At 14.5% G+C, this 19913-nt stretch overlaps 1 protein-coding gene across 1 annotated transcript; it reads right to left on the bottom strand.

Annotated features, from left to right (window-relative positions):
* Positions 1-2235: 2235 nt before the first annotated feature.
* On the bottom strand, positions 2236-2349 carry CORC01_10469 (uncharacterized protein; the record flags this gene model as incomplete). Its single annotated transcript, XM_022622097.1, has 1 exon — positions 2236-2349. One exon carries the CDS (start codon positions 2347-2349, stop codon positions 2236-2238), a length of 114 nt encoding a protein of 37 aa, XP_022471387.1.
* Positions 2350-19913: the final 17564 nt, after the last annotated feature.

Genomic DNA, 19913 nt, shown 5'->3' with positions numbered 1-19913 from the left:
ATCGGCGTATTTTTTTATATATTATTATATAAATTTAAAATCTAAAAAGGCTTCTTTTTAGATTTTCTTAAGTTTATTTACGTCTATTATAGCTTTTATAACCTATAGTCCTTTACGTACTTCTTTATATATAATTAATTAAAATCCGTAATTAAAATAAAAAAGGGATTCTTTTATACTTTTACTAATTATATTATTATATATAAACTAACGTATATACATAGCGAGTCGCCTATTATAGCGAGTCGCCTACTTTCCTTTCCTTCTATACCTTTTATCTTAATAACTATTTTTTTTTACGTACGATTATAAATTCTTTTTTAAATAAAAGTCGTATTATCTTTATATTTTAAATTATTAAAAAAGATTTAAATTTATTTATATAAAAAATAGCCTTTATTTATAATATTTTAAAAATAATATTTCGCGACCGACGCGCTAGCTTATTACTTTAATATAAAACTTATATAAATTTAAAAAAGATAACTTTTTTAAAAAAAACCGTAATTTTTAAACGAGTTATTAACCTAATTAATTAAAGATTTTTATTATAACTTAATAATATACGAAATATAACCGATTACCTTTTTATTAAATATAATGCGACGTATATCGGACTATAATAAATAAAGAACTTTATATAATATTAATTATAATTAAAAACGCGTTTTTAATATAAAATCGATTATTAAAAGGTATTAATTAAAGATTTTATAATTATCTAAGCCTAGTTTACCTTTATATAAAATATAATTACGAAGTACGGAATATATAATTATAATATTTATAATTTTAATAAAACGGGCTTTTTAATAAGAATATTTTTATATATAAAAGTTATTATAACTTTTAATCGTTATAAAAGGCTTTATACGAAATAGTTTAATAATTAAAAATAGGTTTTTATTATTTAAGGTATATATATAAATAGCTAGGCGCTGCTTTTATACGTTATTATAAAAAGTAAATATTACTTTTTTTTATAATATATTAATAATTAATTCCTTCCCAAATAATATATCTATTTTAATAAAAATAAATAGATTATAAATAAAATCGGTTTAAATTAGTTAGAATATTTTAAAAAATATATAAAGTTTTATATAAAAAGTATTAAACGGTTCTTAATCCTTAATAGCTATAATAGTTATAAATTAATTAAATTCGATAATTATTATAAAAAGCGTAGTATTATCGCTTTTTATATACCTCTTTATTTATCGTACGAGCTTTAGCCTTTTAATATTAATTATTTTAATTTATTAAAAGCTTTATATAATAAAAAAATCGAAAAAATAATACGGATATAAATTACGTATATTACTAAAAACGACTTCTTTTTTATTTTTAAAATAGCCTTTTTTATTTTAATAAGTAAAAAAAACGTACGAGCTGGTTTTAAATAAGCTAAAATTATACTTTTTAATTTAAAAATAGTTATTTTTTATTTAGATTTCAAACTAAAAACGCTAATACTATTTAATTTATATTTAAATAGCTAAGGCTCTTAGGACCTAAAGATATTACCTATAATATATAACGCCGTACAAAGCTCTATTTTATTTAAAAAACGGATTTATAACTATTAATATAGCTTATTAATATATTTATATAAAATTATTAATTTATAAGCCAAAAGTATTAATAAATTAATATATAAACTAGCTCTTATTAAAATTAAATACCGTAGGCTTCGTACGATAAATAAGATATTAAATAAACGCCGGAGGGATAAAAAAACATAACTACGTCTTAGAGGCTTATTTAATATTATTAAGGCCAAGGTAATCCGAATAAAAAAAGGGGTTATTAATATTAAAGGCGAAAATATATATTAAAAGAATATTTATATAAAAGGGGTTAAATCGTATAGGTAGTAATACGGTAATTACGGAAAAATTAAATATAATATATAAATATATTAAGTAATTTAAGAGACTTTTAAAAAAGAGGCTAATAAGTAGTTTTAATTAATTTTATACGATATGGCTTAATTAATTTATATAAATAATAGGAGGGTATTTAGAAGTGGGCGACTCGCTATAATAGGCGATTCGCTATGTATATACGTTAACCTATTAATAATAATAATACTTAATTATCTTAATTATAATTTATATAATAACGGAGGTATATTTTAAAAATTTAATTAATTCTTTTTATTTATTTATTAATTTATAAATAAAAAGAGGTTGATAATTTATAATTTATATTAAGTTACGAAATGAATAATCTTTAAAATTTAGTAGTAAATAGCTTATTTTTATTAAAAACTATTTCCTTAGGTAAATTATAATTAATAATAATTATTTTAAAAAAAGTATATATTAGTTCTTTAGTATTACTCATTTCTTTATATAATATAAAATAAGTAAATTTACTACGTCGGTCGACGATAATTAAAATATTATCGTATTATATATTCGTAAGTAATTTTTGAAATTTTAATAGTTTAGTAATAAAGTCCTAAAAAATTGAATATTATACTTTTAATGGCGTTAATAATAATTATAGCTTTTTATAAAGCTTATAAGGGCTATTTTTTTTTTATAAATATTATAGTTTTTAATAATTTTAATAACCTCTACTTTCGTAACGGATTTATTATAATATTATTAAATCCGTTTTTATATTTTTATAATACCTTAATAACCATATATTTAAATATTATAAACTTTTATAATAAGTTTAAGAGTTATTTTTTTAAACGGGCTAGCTTTAGTTCTTTTAATTATTATAAAAAGTTTCGTAATAAATATAAGATTATTATTATTATTATATTTAAAAATTACTTATATTTCCTTATAGACCGTAATTTTATAATTAAATCGTTTATTAAAAACGTCCGCTTTATTATTATCTAAACTTTTTTAATAAACGATTTAAAAATTAAATTTAAATAAGAATTCGTTTTATTTAATTTATTATTTATTTAGATTTTTATTTATTATAAAATTCGTAAAGTTTTTATAATTTATATAAACGATAATTTTATATTTAGTTTTTAAAAGTTATAGTTTTTATTTTTTAAAAGCTTTAATTATAATTATTAATTTTTTATTATAAATTTACTAATTTAATTCCGCTTTATAAAAAACTTTAGAATAAAATATATAAAAATAAAGGTTTTTTTATTAATTTCGTTATTTTAAGATAATTTTTATAGCGAAGTCCGAGGCGTCGGTTTTAATTTTAAATAGTATTTAAAGGTCTAGAATTATAATAATTAATTTCGAAATAACTAAGTCTTTAACTTTATTAAAAGCTTTTTTATATTTTTTTATTTTAAATAAAAATAATATTTTTTTAAATTAAATTATTAAAAAGTTTAATAATATTAATATAGTTTTTAAAAAATCGTCGATAGAAATTAACAAATTTTAAAAATAATTATATATCTTTAATATTAATAAATATAAGTTAATCCTTAATTACTATTATTTTAAATACTTATATATAAATTTATTTTAGCGTAATTATATAGCTAAAGAAATCTATTTTTTATATATAAAATTCGTATTTATTAGGCTTAACGAAAAGTTTTATATTTTAAAATTTTTAAAATACTATATAAACGTATTTTTTATACGTTTTAAAATTAAAAAAGAAAATAAAAATATCGTCGAAATAAACGATTATAAAATATCAACGTACTCTTTAAATACGTAATTAATTATTATTTAAAATATAATAGGTACGTTAATAAGTCCGAAAAGTATAATTAAATACTTATAAAGTCTTTTATAAGTTTAAAATACCGTTTTTTATTCGTCTTTTTTTTTAATTTTAATTTAATTAAATACTTTTTTAAAATCTATTATAATAAATTATTAGGCTCTGTATAATATTTTTTTAAGTTTCATAATAAAAAGTAATAAATAGTAATTCTTTTTAATAATTTTATTAAATCCTTTATAATCGATTATAAATCTAAATTTCTTTCTATTTTTTTTAAGTATAAAAAAATTAATACTCTTATTAAAAAAGATAATAGTTTAATATAACTTTTTTTAAATTTATCGTCGACATACTCGTCGAGTTCGTTATATTTAAATTAATTTATAAAATATAATAAATAAAACTTAAATTATATTCTTTTTTTTAATTCGATTTTTATATTTTAGTTATTATATTTTAATAGTCCTATTTTTTCTTTTAAAACGAATAATTTTATATAAATCTAATATTTTTTAAATATAATTTAAAATAAGTCCGATTTTCGATCGTTTATATTAAGTATGAATATTTTAATAAGTTTTATCGTTTTAATAAAAGCGATATATTTAATTTATTTTTATTTATTAAGTATTATATAAAACTTATTTAAACTTTTTTCTTTAAGTCGTTTAATAATTAAGTCTATTTAATAAAATTAGCCGGTTTTTTAATTTATTTATAGATTATATTTTCGTAATTATAAGATTCTTAAGATAACGTCGGTATTTCTAATCTTTATAATATCGTATTTTAATTACTTTAATTAATTATTAATATATATTATAAAATATATAGTCTCTTAATTAATATATCCGTTATTATAATTAATTTATTCTCTTTTTACCGTTTATAAAGTATATAGGTTCGTTTTCTATACTTATAATAATTTATATTTATTTACTATTTTTAATAAAATAAAAATTCCTTAAGCGCCGTTATTAATAATAGCGTTTATATCGTATTTATTTATTTAAAATTTAAATCGTAAATATTCTTTATTAGGGAATATTATAAAATATAAAAACTTATTTATTTTAACTACTTTTTGTTATTTTTTTATAATTAACGTACTTAGTTTTTTAATATCTCGAGGGCTAGTATTTATTTTTTTTTATAAATCGTTTATAATTAATTATTAAATTAGGACGCTTTTATTTTTTAATAAGTAAATATAATACGTTAATAATATCGTAAATATCGTTTATTTCTTTATTAATAGGTTCTTTCCCTTTAAGAAATAATTTATAATTTCTAAGTATTTTAATATTAGATTATATGTTTAGAATATATCGGTTATATAAATAGTTTTTTAAGTCCTTAGTAAATTAATTTAGTTCTTTTTAAAAACTTATAGATTCTTATTATTTTAACTACTTATCTAAATCGGTTTTTTTTTAATAGTAAAATCGTTAATATTAAATAGTATTTTATAATCGATTTTTAATTAAATACGTTATTAAGCGACGTCGTAAGGTTCGTCCGAGTTATAAAATAATTATTAACTTATTAACTATTCGTAATTTAATATATTAATATTATTTAAGAAGGGGTCGTAATTTAATCCCTTAATATTAAATTCTATAAATATATCGTCGGTAGTTTTTTTATTTAAATTATCTAGTTTAGCGCTTTTTTTAAATATAAAAAAGTTTTATTTTAGTCGGAGTATATTATTTTTTATTATTATTTTAAATTATTTATTTATTCATTATTATAAAATAATAAGGACCGTTTTTATAATTAAATCTTAAAAAATATAAATGTTTACTATATAATAAGCCTCGCTTAGTTCTTTAATACGTTATTAATAACGTTCTTTTAATATTTAAAATCTATAAACTAGATATATAATATCTATTTTTTTATTAATTTCGTATTTTAATTAAAAAAAGTCTTTTTTTATTTTAATTTTTAATCATCTCTAGAGTAGTTATTAAAATAAGGCCAGTATTACTTTTATATTTAATCGTTTTTTTTTTAGTAATTAGTTAGTTTTGTAATAGTTAGCTAAGATACGGATATAGTTTTTATTATAATTTTTTATTATTAAAAAGCGTTATTCGTAATATTAGATTATTTTATTAAATACTTGTCGTATTATATAAATAAATTTACTTAAAATTTATATTTTACGAGCTAGGATTTTATTTTTTAGTTAAAGTAAGTCGTTTTTATTTTTAATTATTATTTTTTTTTAATTTATTTCTTATTATCGCAAAGGTTTACGCTTAATTAAGAAAGCTAATAGGTTATGCCCTAACTACTTCGTATATTATTAATAATATTTAAATATACTCCTTATTATAGTTTTCGATAGTCTTAAGGCGTTAAACTATTTTTTATTTATTTATTATAATAAGGGTTTTATTAAAGGGTTTTTTTAAAATACTATTTTAATTATTCCTTATTATTTTAAAAAATAAAGTAGTTATTATCGTAATATATAGTTTAAAAGAGTAATTTATAAAGTATTTCTTTAGAGGTAATATTAAACTATTTCTTAAGAATAAGTCGTTATTAAATTCGTTTAAGCTATTTATAATCTCTAATTATATATTTTAACTTATCGTAATTATAATATTTAAATTCTTTTTTTTAATAAGATTAGTTTTATTTTATTATATTAAAATTTATAAATCTATTATATTATTTATAAGCGGTAGTTTATTAAGGATTATTATTTTTATTATAACGGTATTTTTAATTAAAATTACGTTAAAGTTATTATTAATATTTACGTTTTAAGTTAAGTTCTTATCGTTATTTTTTTTTTATAAAAACGGTTATCGATTTTAATTATAAATTTAATATATTAAAAAAAATCGTTTAATTTATCGATTTTAATAAGTTCGTCCTTAACCTTATTTTTTAATCCTTAATAAAATATAAAAATCTTAATATTATTAATAAAATTAAATTAAATATTAAGGCGTTTAAACTTAACTAAGTAATCCTTTGTTAATTTAATTTATCAAAGTTATAATATATCGCGCTCGACTTATCGTTTTTTATTTAAATTTTAAAAAAATAATTTAAAAACTCTTTTAAACTTATCGAAATTATAATAAATATCTCGTATTTTAATAAAACATTTATTAAAGGTTTTTTTTTTAAAATTTTTTTTTTAAAAAAGTTTAAACTATTTAAAAGCTCGTTTTTTTTAAAAAAACTAACGATATATACGATCTTCTCGATTTTATTATTAAAATCTTTTTAATAAAAATTTTAAAAGTTTCTAATTTAAATTAAAAATCCTTTTAAAGTTCTAAAAATCTTATTAAAAATAATAAATATATTAAATTTAAACTTTTATTGTTTTTTATTAAAAAAGGGTAATAACGATATTAATAATATTTTAGAATATATTTATTTAATTAGTAAAGTTTTAAATTTTTTAATATTCATTTTTAAATTTTTTAAATATAGCATTAAATATTTTTTATATCTCGATAATATTACGGTCGTTTTTAACTTAAACTTTTATTAATTAAATAATAATAATATTAAAAAGGTCCGTTAATTCTTTATTATATTAAATACTTTAATTAATAACGCGCCGTATCTAAACGTATATTATTTTATTAAAAACCGTATCTTTATTAAAATTATACTTAATATTAAATATTTTTATATCTTTTTCAGCTTAGGCTAATTTAATATCTAAAACCTAGGGTTTCTTACTTTTATTAAAAAAAAATTTGATAAATATTATTCGTATTATTTAATAAGTTTTTATAAAGTCGATTTATTAAATAAAAATAATTAAAATATTACGGTTAATTAGTTATAATAAAGTTTATATTAATAAAAATCGAGGTTACGATATTTATAAATAATAATCATTATAAAAATAATTTTAAAAAAGCTATTATTTATAAATTATAAAATAAATAACGTACATACATAGCGAGTCGCTTATTATAACGAGTCGCCCATTTTCCTTTCCTTCTACACCTTCTATTTTAATAATTATTTTTTTTTATATACGATTATAAATTCTTTTTTAAATAAAAATCGTATTATCTTTATATTTTAAGTTATTAAAAAAAACCTAAATTTATCTATACGAAAAGCAGCTTTTATTTATAATATCTTAAAAATAATACTTTACGACCGACGTATTAACCTATTACCTCGATATAAAACTCATACGAATTTAAAAAAAATAACTTTTTTAAAAAAAACCGTAATTCTTAAATAAGTTATTAACTTAATTAATTAAGGATTTTTATTATGACTTAATAACGTACGAAATATAACCGATTATTTCTTTACTAAACGCGACGCGATATATATCGGACTATAATAAGTAAAGAACTTTATATAACGCTAATTATAATTAAAAATACGTTTTCGATATAAAATCGATTATTAAAAGGTATTAATTAAGGATTTTATAATTATCTAAGCCTAATTTACTTTTATATAAAATACGATTATAAAATACGGAATATACGATTATAATATTTATAATTTTAACAAGACGGGCTTTTTAATAGGAATATTTTCGTACGTAAAGGTTATTATAACTTTTAATTATTATAAAAGGCTTCGTATAAAGTAGTTTAATAATTGAGAATAGGTTTTTATTATTTAAGGTATATATACGGATAGCTAGGCGCTGCCTTTATATGTTATTATAAAAAGTAAATATTACCTCTTTTCGTAGTATATTAATAACTAATTCCCCCCCGAATAGCGTATCCATTTTAGCGAAAATAAATAAATTATAAATAAAATCGGCTTAGATTAATTACAGTATTTTAAAAAATATATAAAGTCTTATATAAAAGGTATTAAACGGCTTTTAATTTTTAATAATTATAATAATTATAAATCGATTAAATTTGATAATTATTATAAAGAGTATAGTATTATCGCTCTTTATATACCTTTTTATTTATTATATAAGCTTTAGCCTCTTAATATTAATTATTTTAGCTTATAAAAAGCTTTATACGATAAAAAAATTAAGAAAATAATACGGATATAAATTATATATATTATTAAAGACGACTTTTTTTTTATTTTTAAAATAGCCTTTTTTATTTTAATAAGTAAAGAAAATATATGAGCTAGTTTTAAATAGGCTAGAATTATATTTTTTAATTTAAAAATAGTTATTTCCTACCTAAATTTTAAATTAAAAACGCTAATATTATTTAATTTATGCCTAAGTAACTAAGGCTCTTAGGACCTAAAAATATTAATTATAATATATAACGCCGTACGAAGCTCTGTTTTATTTAAAAAACGGATTTATAATTATTAATATAGCTTATTAATATATTTATACGAAGTTATTAACTTATAAGCTAAAGGTATTAGTAAGTTAGTATATAAATTAGCTCTTATTAAAACTAAATACTACGGGCTTTATATAATAAATAAAATATTAAATAAGCGCCGGAGGGTTAAAAAAACATAATTACGTTTTAAAAGCTTATTTAATATTATTAAAGCTAAGGTAATCCGAGTAGAGAAGGGGGTTATTAATATTAAAAACGAAAATATATATTAAAAGGATATTTATATAAAAGGGGTTAAATTGCGTAAATAGTAATACGGTAATTACGGAAAGACTAAATATAATATCTAAATATATTAAATAGTTTAAAAGATCTTTAAAAAAGAGGCTAATAAGTAGTTCTAATTAATTTCGTACGATATAGCTTAATTAACTTACATAAATAGTAGGAGGGTATTTAAAAGTGGGCGACTCGTTATGATAGGCGACTCGCTATGTATATATGTTAATAATAACGATTTTTATAATTAAAATAAAACTCTTTCATTTATAAAAAACTATTAAAAAAATAATAACGTTATAAGGACTTTTTTATAATTTTATATTTAATTCAAAAACTTTTTATATAGTTTATTACGATAATAAATAAATAATTAAATTAATAATAATAAATATAGAAAAGGTTTTTATATATTTATATTATATAAATATTTAAAATATATAACTTTATTAAAAATACGTTATTAACTATTTAAAAATTAAATATATAATTACGAAAAATATATTAATAAACGGTCTTATAAAAAACTTAATTAAAAAAAAGTTCTTAAGTTTTAAAACTTATTTAAATTTAATAAATATATAAAAAATAATTATAAAAAAATATTAATATAAAAAATTAATAATTTAATTATAACCCGAACTTTAAAAAACGTTTATTAAAAAATAACTTATTTTATAAAACTATATTAAATAAAAATTAATTATTTTATAAAGCTATATTAAAAAATAAAAATAATAAAAATAAAAACGATAGTTTTAAAAAGTATATTTAACTATTATTATTAATAATAACGTAAATAAAAAATCTTTTTTTTAATTATATTAAAATATAACGGTTTTTAATAAAAAAATTAATAAAATATATAAAAACGTTATTATTATTATTTTATTAAAAAAACCGTTTATAATAATAAATTTAAATTTTTTTTTAATTTTTTTTTAAAAATAAAAGAAAATTTAAAACTTTTAGTTTTATAAACGGTAAAGTAAATATAAATAAAAATTTGATATTATTAATTAAAAATTTATAAAACGGATTTTTAAAAATTTAAATAAAAATTAATAAAAAATTATTAATTAAAAAACTTATTAAATAAACTATAAAAAGAAATGTAAAATAAAATAATAATATAAATACGACCGTTTTAAAAATACTTAACGTATTTATTTTTAATATAAAAAGCCTTTTTTATAATAATAAAACGTATATAATACGCTTTAATATTTTTATTAAATTTTATTAAAATTAAAAAAAATATAAAAAATAAGATTTAAAATATTAAACTCTTTTTTTATATTCTTTTTTATTATAATAATTTTATTTTTAATTTTATTTTTAAATATAACTATAAATAAAGCTATATCGATTTTAAATTTAATTTTAAATTTAATTATTTTAATAAAAATAACATAGATATTAATACTTTTTTTTTTATAAACTATTTAAATATATTAAAAATAACGTTTTAAAAAGTTTAAAAAAAGGAAATTTATAAATTTTAATAACGGCCTTTTTAATAATATTATTAAAAACGGTTTTATAATTTATTTTTTTAATTTATTATTGAAGTTATTAATATAAAAGTTTTTGATTTTTAAAATTAGTAATAAGAGGATTATTAAAATTTTTTAATTTTTTTTTTTATTTCTTTTTTAAGGTTTTTAAAGCTTTTATTAATAAGCTCGTTAGCTTTTTTTTAATAATAGTTTTAGCGGCGGTATCGGCGGCTTTTTTAATAATAATAGCGTCGGCGGTGCGTTTAGCGGCGGCGGCGGCGTAAGTAACGGCTTTCTTAGCCTTAGCGGCGTAAGCGGCCTAGGCGCGTTCGGTAACGCCTTTTTTAATAGGGGTAGTGCCGGCTATTATATATATATATATATATTTAATTATTATATTATAATTTATTAATATTAAAAAGGGGTTATATAAGGCTAAAAACTAGTTTAAAAAATTTATAAAAATAACTTACGAAAGGGTTAAAAAAAAATTCAATAAAAAAATAAATAATAAAAAAAAGGTATTTTTATTATTTATTAATTTATTTAAATAATAGCTTAACGACCGACTTCGTAATAATTTACTTATTAATAAATATATATAATAATAATAATAATACGTTTATATAAATATATTATAACGCTATTATTTATAAAATAACGTAAGATTATTATTTTTAACGAGTTTTTTTTATTAAACTTATTTTTTTTTATTAATTATTTTTATATTTATTTAGAAAAGATATAAAAAGGATTTATATCTATAATCTAGTTACGAATAGTTTTATAATTAAAAAAGTATATTATAAAAGGTTTAATATATAGCTATGTATAATTAAAGTAATATTTATTTAAATACGTTTATTAATTTATTTCCTAAGCGCTTTTAGATAGTATATTTATTTAATTAGTTTATAAAATATCTTTTTAAAAGGACAAGTATTTTAAATTATAAGAACTACGTTTTTACGCTCCTAGCCTGTAATAACTTATTATTGTTATTATTATTATTACCACCGGTTTTAATTTATTTTTATTTAGTTTTAAATATAATATTAAAATTAATATAATGAATATAAAACTATTATTAAATATTTAAAAACTCTTTGCTAAATATAGCTTTTATTTATTTAATATAGTTTATAATAATAATTATAAAGCGACGAATTAAATATTATTTAATTAGTTATTTTATGCTTTTAAAAAGAAATCGAAACCTTTTTAACTTTTTATTATTAATATAACTAAAAATTAAATTATAAATAGATTTAAAATACGTTTATTTAGTTATTTAAAATAGTAAAAGTTTAAAATAATGAATATTATAAATATTATTAAAGTTAATTACTTTTAAGAATCGCTTTTATATTTAGAAATAGTAAAGAAAGGTTTAAATAAGTTTAACAAAGCGGTCCGGCTCGTTATTAACCTATTTAATAATATAAAAAATCTATTATTTATTAAATAAGTTAATTAATATAGCCGTTAATAAATAATTATTTAGTTTTTCTTAATTTAAATATATTTTAATATTATAAATATTATATTAAGTAAATATAAAATTTAGGAATTGTTTTTATATAATAGTACGGACGTTACGTACTTAAATATTAATACGACGATTTATATTTTTAATAAAATCTTTAATAAGTTAGGTAAGTTCTTAATATAAAAGGTAAATAGATATTTTAAAACTTAATTAATAATTATATTAATTATAATAAGGGTTTAGTAAATAATATAAAAATTAGTTCTTTTCTTTTTACGTTTTTATAATTATTTATTATTAATAGTCGTATTTTTAAAACTTTTATTATTAAATATTTATATTTTCTAAAAAATTAAGTTTATTAAATTAATTATATTAAAACGAGTATTATATAAACCGATTTATTTAAAAAATATATTTAAATTGTTTTATAATACCGAATCCGTTAGCTTTTATAAATGTATTAAATTAATTAAAAAAGGCTTTTATAATAAGTTTTAAACTGTTTAAAATTAATAAGTTTAAAATAATATTTAAAAACAAAAAAGGATTTCTCAAATTAAATATAATAAAAAATCATAATTTAAAAAAAATAATAAACTTAAAAAAAGGTTTTATTATAAAAATAAATATAAAAAAATAAGTTTATTTAAAAACTTTACGTTTTTTGTTAATAACGGCTTAGTTTATATTATTAAAGAAGAGCGGTCGTTAACTTTTAATTAATATTAATAACTTATTAAATAAGCTTAAAAATATTATTAAAATATTTTAAAATAGGCTATTAAAGGTCTTAATAATTATTATTAAAAAATAATAAACTTTATTTTAATAAAATATAAAAAGAAAAATATAGTAAATATTTTAAATCCTTTTTAAAAAACGGTATATAAAATAAAATATAAATTTAAAATATTTAATATTAAAAAAAAGAGCGTTATAAATAAATAAAAATTAAAATGATATAATAAATTAAAAAAAGTCGGTTTTATTAAAAAAACGGCGTTTAAAATAAATTCTTAATTCGATTTTAAAATAATAAAGTTAATAATAAAATAATAATTAAGTTTTTATAATAACTTAGTTAATAAATCGCTAATTAAATTATTATATAATTAAGGATTATTAGTTTAATAGAATTAGCCGATATTAAAATAATTATTAATTAAAAAAAGAGATAATAATATATTTATACGTTAACGTTTTAAAAGATATATTATATTATTAAGGCTATATTTTATAGCTCAGCGTCGTAAATTATACCGAGGTTTAATTATTAAAAATAATATATATTTATATTAAATATAAAAATTATAATAGTAAAAGAAATTTAAAATAAAAAAAAATATATAAGAGTAGATTAATAAAATCTAAATATATCAATAATAAAATTTTAAATTAATTAGCATAATAGATATATATACCGCTATAAGGTATATACCTTTATATTAATTTTATATACTTTTATATTAACTCCTTTTTTATAATATATTTATTTTAATTTTTATTTCTTTAATAAGGTCTTAATAACGTAATATAATTATAAAAAAAAAGCGATTTTTAATTTATTAAAAGCTTTTTATATAATAATAAATTATAAAAAGTTTTTTAATTTTTTTAACTCATTTTTTTTAAAAAAAGTTATTATAAATATTATAATTTTTAAATATTTAAAAATAAACTTTTTATAAAAAATATAAAACTTTAAAAATATTTAAAAACTTTTATATATAAAAATAGCTTTTATTTAATAATAATTTATATTCTTTTTTTATTTATAAATATAGTTTTTAAAAAAAATTTATATTTAAAAATTTTTATTTTTTATTAATAAAAACTATATTTATTAAATTTAATATATAAATAAAATCGTTATAAATATTAAAAGATTTTTATAAAATTATTTATATATTATTTTTTTTATTTAAAAAAAATAAAAATATTATTTATATATATAATATTATAAAATGGTTTTATATTTTTTTAAAATTTAATAATATATTCCGCTTTTTTAAAATAAATAAGTTTATTATTATATATATATAAAATATTTTTTATTATTTTATAAATTTTATTTAAAACTTAATTTTAATAAGTTTTTTCTTTTTTAAAATATTTTATAAAAGCTTTTATATTTATAATTATTCAATATATATATAAAATATATACTATTTCTTATTTTTATAATTTTATATATAAACGATATTAATTTAATAATTAAAATATAATTATAATATTATATATTAATTTTAATTTTAATTATTATATTTTTAAATTTTATTAATTATAATAATAAAAAAAATCGTTTATTTTTATATATTGAAAAGTATTTATAAATAATTAGCGTATTGTTTTAAATTTCTTTTTAAAATGTATTAAATAAGTATTAATTAATATATATCCCCCTTTTTTTTATTATTGAATTTATATAAAAAAAGGCCTTAATATAAACTAATTTAAAACTTAGCTTTTTAATTAATAAAATATTAATTAAGTTAATTTAAAAGTAATTTTTTATATTAATAATAATTTCTTTTTATAAAAAAGCTTTATAATATAAACCTACGGCCTTAGGCTATAGTTTAAATAAATATTAATTCCGTTTTTAATAAAGATAATATTAAAAACCGGCAGATATTTATTTATTTTTTGAATCATTTTTAATTAATGTATTATAATTTTATTTAAATTATATTTATTAAAACCTTAAAGACGTTTTATTATAAACCAATTAATATATTATTTAAAATATTTAAATAACTTAATATAATATATACTTATTTTTTATATTTATAATAAATAATTAAAATAATTTATAATATAATTATCCGGTTTATTAATTGTTTAATAAAATATTTTTAAAATTAATAAATCTTATAAAATATAATAAAATATTATAAAAATAATATATAAAAAGTAATTTTTAAAATAATATAAATTATTTTATAAATTTAATATCTTTTTAAATTCTTTTTTTATTTTATTTTATAATATATTATTAAATTAGTTTATATATAATATATAAAATCGCTTTATTTCATAAATAATATATTTAAATTTATTAATAAAAATTAGTATTTAATTCTTTTTTTATAATTTAAAAAAAGTTTAAAAAATATAAAAAAAAAATTTTATATTAAAATACGTATTTAAGTTATTTTATATTAAATTCTATTTAATATAAAAATAAATAATATATTTCCTTTTTAAAATTTATTTTTTTTATATTTTTCTATATGTTAAAATTAATATATGTTTAATAAATAAAACTAAAAATATTTTTTAAATATTTATTTAAAAAAGTTATTTAATAGTTTTTTTAATTAAATCTATATTATTAAAATAATCTTAAATAAGGCTTATTTAATTTTATCTTTTATTAAAGTTCTTAAATAAAAGTCTTTTTTTTAATACTTTTAATTTAATTATTTATTTATATTATTGCCGCGTTTTTATTAAAAAATAAAAATTATAATTAAAAATCTTTTTATATTTTTTTATATTTTTTCTTTTTAATAAATTAAATAATTATCATTTTAATAATTAATTTATAAAACTCTTTATTTGTTTTAATATTATTATAAATTATAAAATAATAACGTTTTCATTCATTATTTAAGTTTTTAATATAATATTGTTTTTTATATTATTTTATTAAGGTAATAATAAAGCGCTTTATAAAGCATATTTACTATTAAAGCTTTTAATATTATATTAATATTAAATAATAAAGTCGTTGATTAAATCTTTATTAACTTTCGATATTCTTTTTAAATAAAATATTCTTTAACTATCTTTTTATTAATAATATATTAGCCTTTATTTATTATTAAAACTTTTATTTATAATTTATTAATATTTATATTTACTTAATTAAACAACCTAAATACGATTTTATTATTTTATTAATTATTATACTTATTATCTTTAAATTATATTAAAATCTTTTATTTTATTTTAATTATTTTAAATTAAAAAACTTTAAAAATTATAAATATTTACTTAAATATTTAAATTTAAAAATTAAAAAAATTATTATCGGTTTTTTAAAACTTATTTTAATTTAATAAGGCCGAAAATCTGCTTAGCCGTCGCTATTTAAATATAAGTTAATTAAGTTAATATAGTATGTAATAGCGGTATTTTTATAATTATTAAAAATAATTATAATTATAACGTTTTTAATATACTTTTTTAAATAAACTTTAATATATAGTTTTAATATTATTAATTAATTACTTTTGTTTAATATTTAATTTAAAAATAATAAAAGAGTTATTAATATAGTTTAAATTTTTATTTAATAAGTTTAAAATATTATATTTTAATTAGTAAATTTATTTAAATATTTTTTAAAAATAATAAGAATTACTAAAGCTTTTATTATTATTTATTAAAAAATAAACTTTTAATAAAAAATTTAAAAATCCGTTTCTATTTTTTAAAATTAAAATAAAATATTTAAAAATTTTATTTATATTTAATATATTAAATATTTATATTATTTAAATTAATAAAAACGAGTTTAAATAATTTTAAAAAAACTTTTTATTATTAAAATTCCTAAAAATTTAAATTTATTATAAATTTAAAATTATTTATATATTTAATATTAATTAAAATAGTAAATAATTAAAATATTAAATAATTAAAAGAATATTATTTTAAAAAGTTTAAAAATATATTATTATATTTTTATAAATTATAAATTAATTATAAATCTTAAAAAATTAAATTATATTTTATTATATATATAAACTTTTAGAAATTTATTTTATTTTATATAAAAGTTTATTTAAATATTTATAAACTTTTATAAATTAATTAATTAAAAAATTAAAATTTTAATTATTTAATAATTTATCATAATTATTATTTATATTTTATTATAATTAATATAATTTTTAATAAGTTATTTATATTTATTTTTAATATTATTAAACTTAATAAAACGTAAGTTTATAAATTTATTAATTAAAAGAATTTCAATTTAAATAAACTTTTTATTATTATACGTTTAGATTTTATTTTTATTATTATTATTTTTTAAAATAATTATTTATTTATAAAATCTTTTTTTTAGTTTAATAATACGTTTAGTAATTAATTTAATAAAGTTTAATTTTTTCAATAATTATATATTAACATACTTTACTAATTAGCCGCGTATATTAATTAACTACGTACTTTTTCTAACTTTTTAAATATCTTATAAATTTATATAACTATAATATAAAATATTAATTAATTATTTTTAATATTTAAATTATTAAATAATTTTATATTTCTAAAATATATTTAAGTATTATAATTTATTTTATTATATATATTATAACGCTGTTAAACCGACCGACTTTTTTTTATAACCTTTTTTTTTTTTTTTTAAATTAAGTTTTTTTTTTTTTTTTTTTTTTTTTTTTATTATTTTTTTTTTATTTTTTTTTTTTTTTTATTTTTTTTTTTTTTTTTTTTTTTTTTTTTTTTTTTTTTAATTTTTTTTTTTTTTTTTTTTTTTAGTATAACTTAGGATTTTTTTATATTAAGTGCTTTTTTAAGCTAAATACGTATTTTTTTTATTTTTTAATGCTTAATAAATGTAAAAAGTCGATTATAAAAGGTATAGGCGTCTATATATATATATTAAGCTTTTTAATTATATAATTTAAATCTTATAATAAAATTCTAGCTCTATAGAAAATAGATTTAATATTTTTATTGAAAAAGATCTTATTATAGGCCTTATAGAAAGTAATAAAGAACTCGGATTTTATAATATAATATAATTAATAAAAAATTTAATAAATAAGTTAATTTTATTTTTATATATACGTTTCAAAAGTAAATAAAGTATATTATTTCATAATTAAAATAAATAAAATAAATATAAAAGTATATTAACGATTATAATATTATTTTATTTATAATATTTATTAAATTCGATTAATAAATAGCTTTTATACTTATTAATTATAAATATTCGATAAATACCCTTTATATAGGCCCGAATATATTTATTTAAATATTTAATTTAATCTGAACTAATTTTATTATTAATTTATTTATTAATACTTAGCTTAATTACTTAGTCGTTTAAGAAACCGGATTTTATTAACTAATTAATAAAATAATAAGACCTTTAACTAATTACGAAAAGCGGGATATATTACTATTTTAAATTAATATATTTAATAATTATAACTTATTTATAATTATTAAGCTAAACGTATTTCACTTTTCTATATTTATTAGCACGTATAACGACTATTAACTTAGTAATAACGCTTATTATAAAGCTAATTTTATCGAAATTATATAGATTTTTATTATAAATATTATATTTAGTTATTATATTATTTAATAATATAAATTATTTTAAAATAATTTTTAAATCTTTTTAAAAAGCCTTTTAATAATTATATGAATAATTAAATTTAGTTTTTTAAATTAATTACTAATTAATAAACTTTTTAATTTAATATTTTTTAATAGGCGTCCTATTTCGTATTTAAAATAAAAAATTAGCTATATCTTTTATATTAATAAATTAAAAAAAAATCTTTTAAAATTCTATTTAATAACGTATTAAAAAAGTATTTTTTTTAATTAAATCGAGTTTATATTATTAAAACTAAATTTAGTTACGGCGGAGTTAACTATTTATTTTATTATATAAAGTATTTTTAAAAATATTATATATCTTTATAATATATTATATATTAAATTTCTAACTTGTAGTGCATATAGCTCGGATCGCTTTAATAATAAAAATATTTTTATTTTTTAAATATAAATTAGTATTATAATTATTAAGTTATTACGTATTAAAGGTTTAAGTGGTTAAGAATAAAGCGTGTTATGGAAAAAGTATACGGCTAATTAATATACGCGGCTAATTAGTAAAGTACGTTATTATTATTAACGTTTTTTATACTTAAATTAATAAAAGTTTAAATGAATACGTTTTTTATATATACTTAAAAATCAATATATTAAATTAATGAATTTATTTTTATATTAAAATATTCATTACTATTAAATATAAAAAATTAAATAGTTATTAATATCGTTAATAAACGCTTTACTTTTTTATAAATTTTAAAATAATTAAAATATTTTTTTTATTTTAAAAAAAAGTTTATAAAAATTAAATTTATAATTATAATAAAATTTATAATAAATTAAAAATATAAAAATATAGTTTTTATAATGTAAATTTTTTTTTTAAAAATATATTTTTATAAATTAATGAAATAAATATATTAATTAAGGGCGCTTATGAAGTAAATTAATAAGCGTATTTAAGTGGGTATTGCTTTAGTTATATATAGCTATGCGCTAGACTTTTTGCAATATATTATTATTATTTTATATTAATAAAAAGCTTTTTTATTACGTAACCGTTTTTAAATTATTTAATTAAAAACATAATAATATATTAACTTAAGATTTTTCTATTCGGTAACTATTATGTATAGTGTAAATAGACCTTCTTCATAAAAAGAATATTTCTATATAAAACGCGCTTGCTTTCTTTGCGATATCACTGGAGCTAGTTAAACGCGGATTTTACATACCCCCCTGCCAAAGTTTATTGGAGTAGGTCGCTGGAAGCGCAGTGGAAGGGGACCTGGGTCCACCACAGCTTGTTCCTGCCACATTGCTTGCTACCCGGTGTGAAGT

Source organism: Colletotrichum orchidophilum (assembly GCF_001831195.1).
Source record: "Colletotrichum orchidophilum strain IMI 309357 chromosome Unknown Scaffold_104.1, whole genome shotgun sequence".
NCBI classification, from domain to species: domain Eukaryota; kingdom Fungi; phylum Ascomycota; class Sordariomycetes; order Glomerellales; family Glomerellaceae; genus Colletotrichum; species Colletotrichum orchidophilum.
The sequence above is the reverse complement of the archived record's forward strand: the minus strand, read 5'-3'. Positions and strand labels throughout refer to the sequence as shown.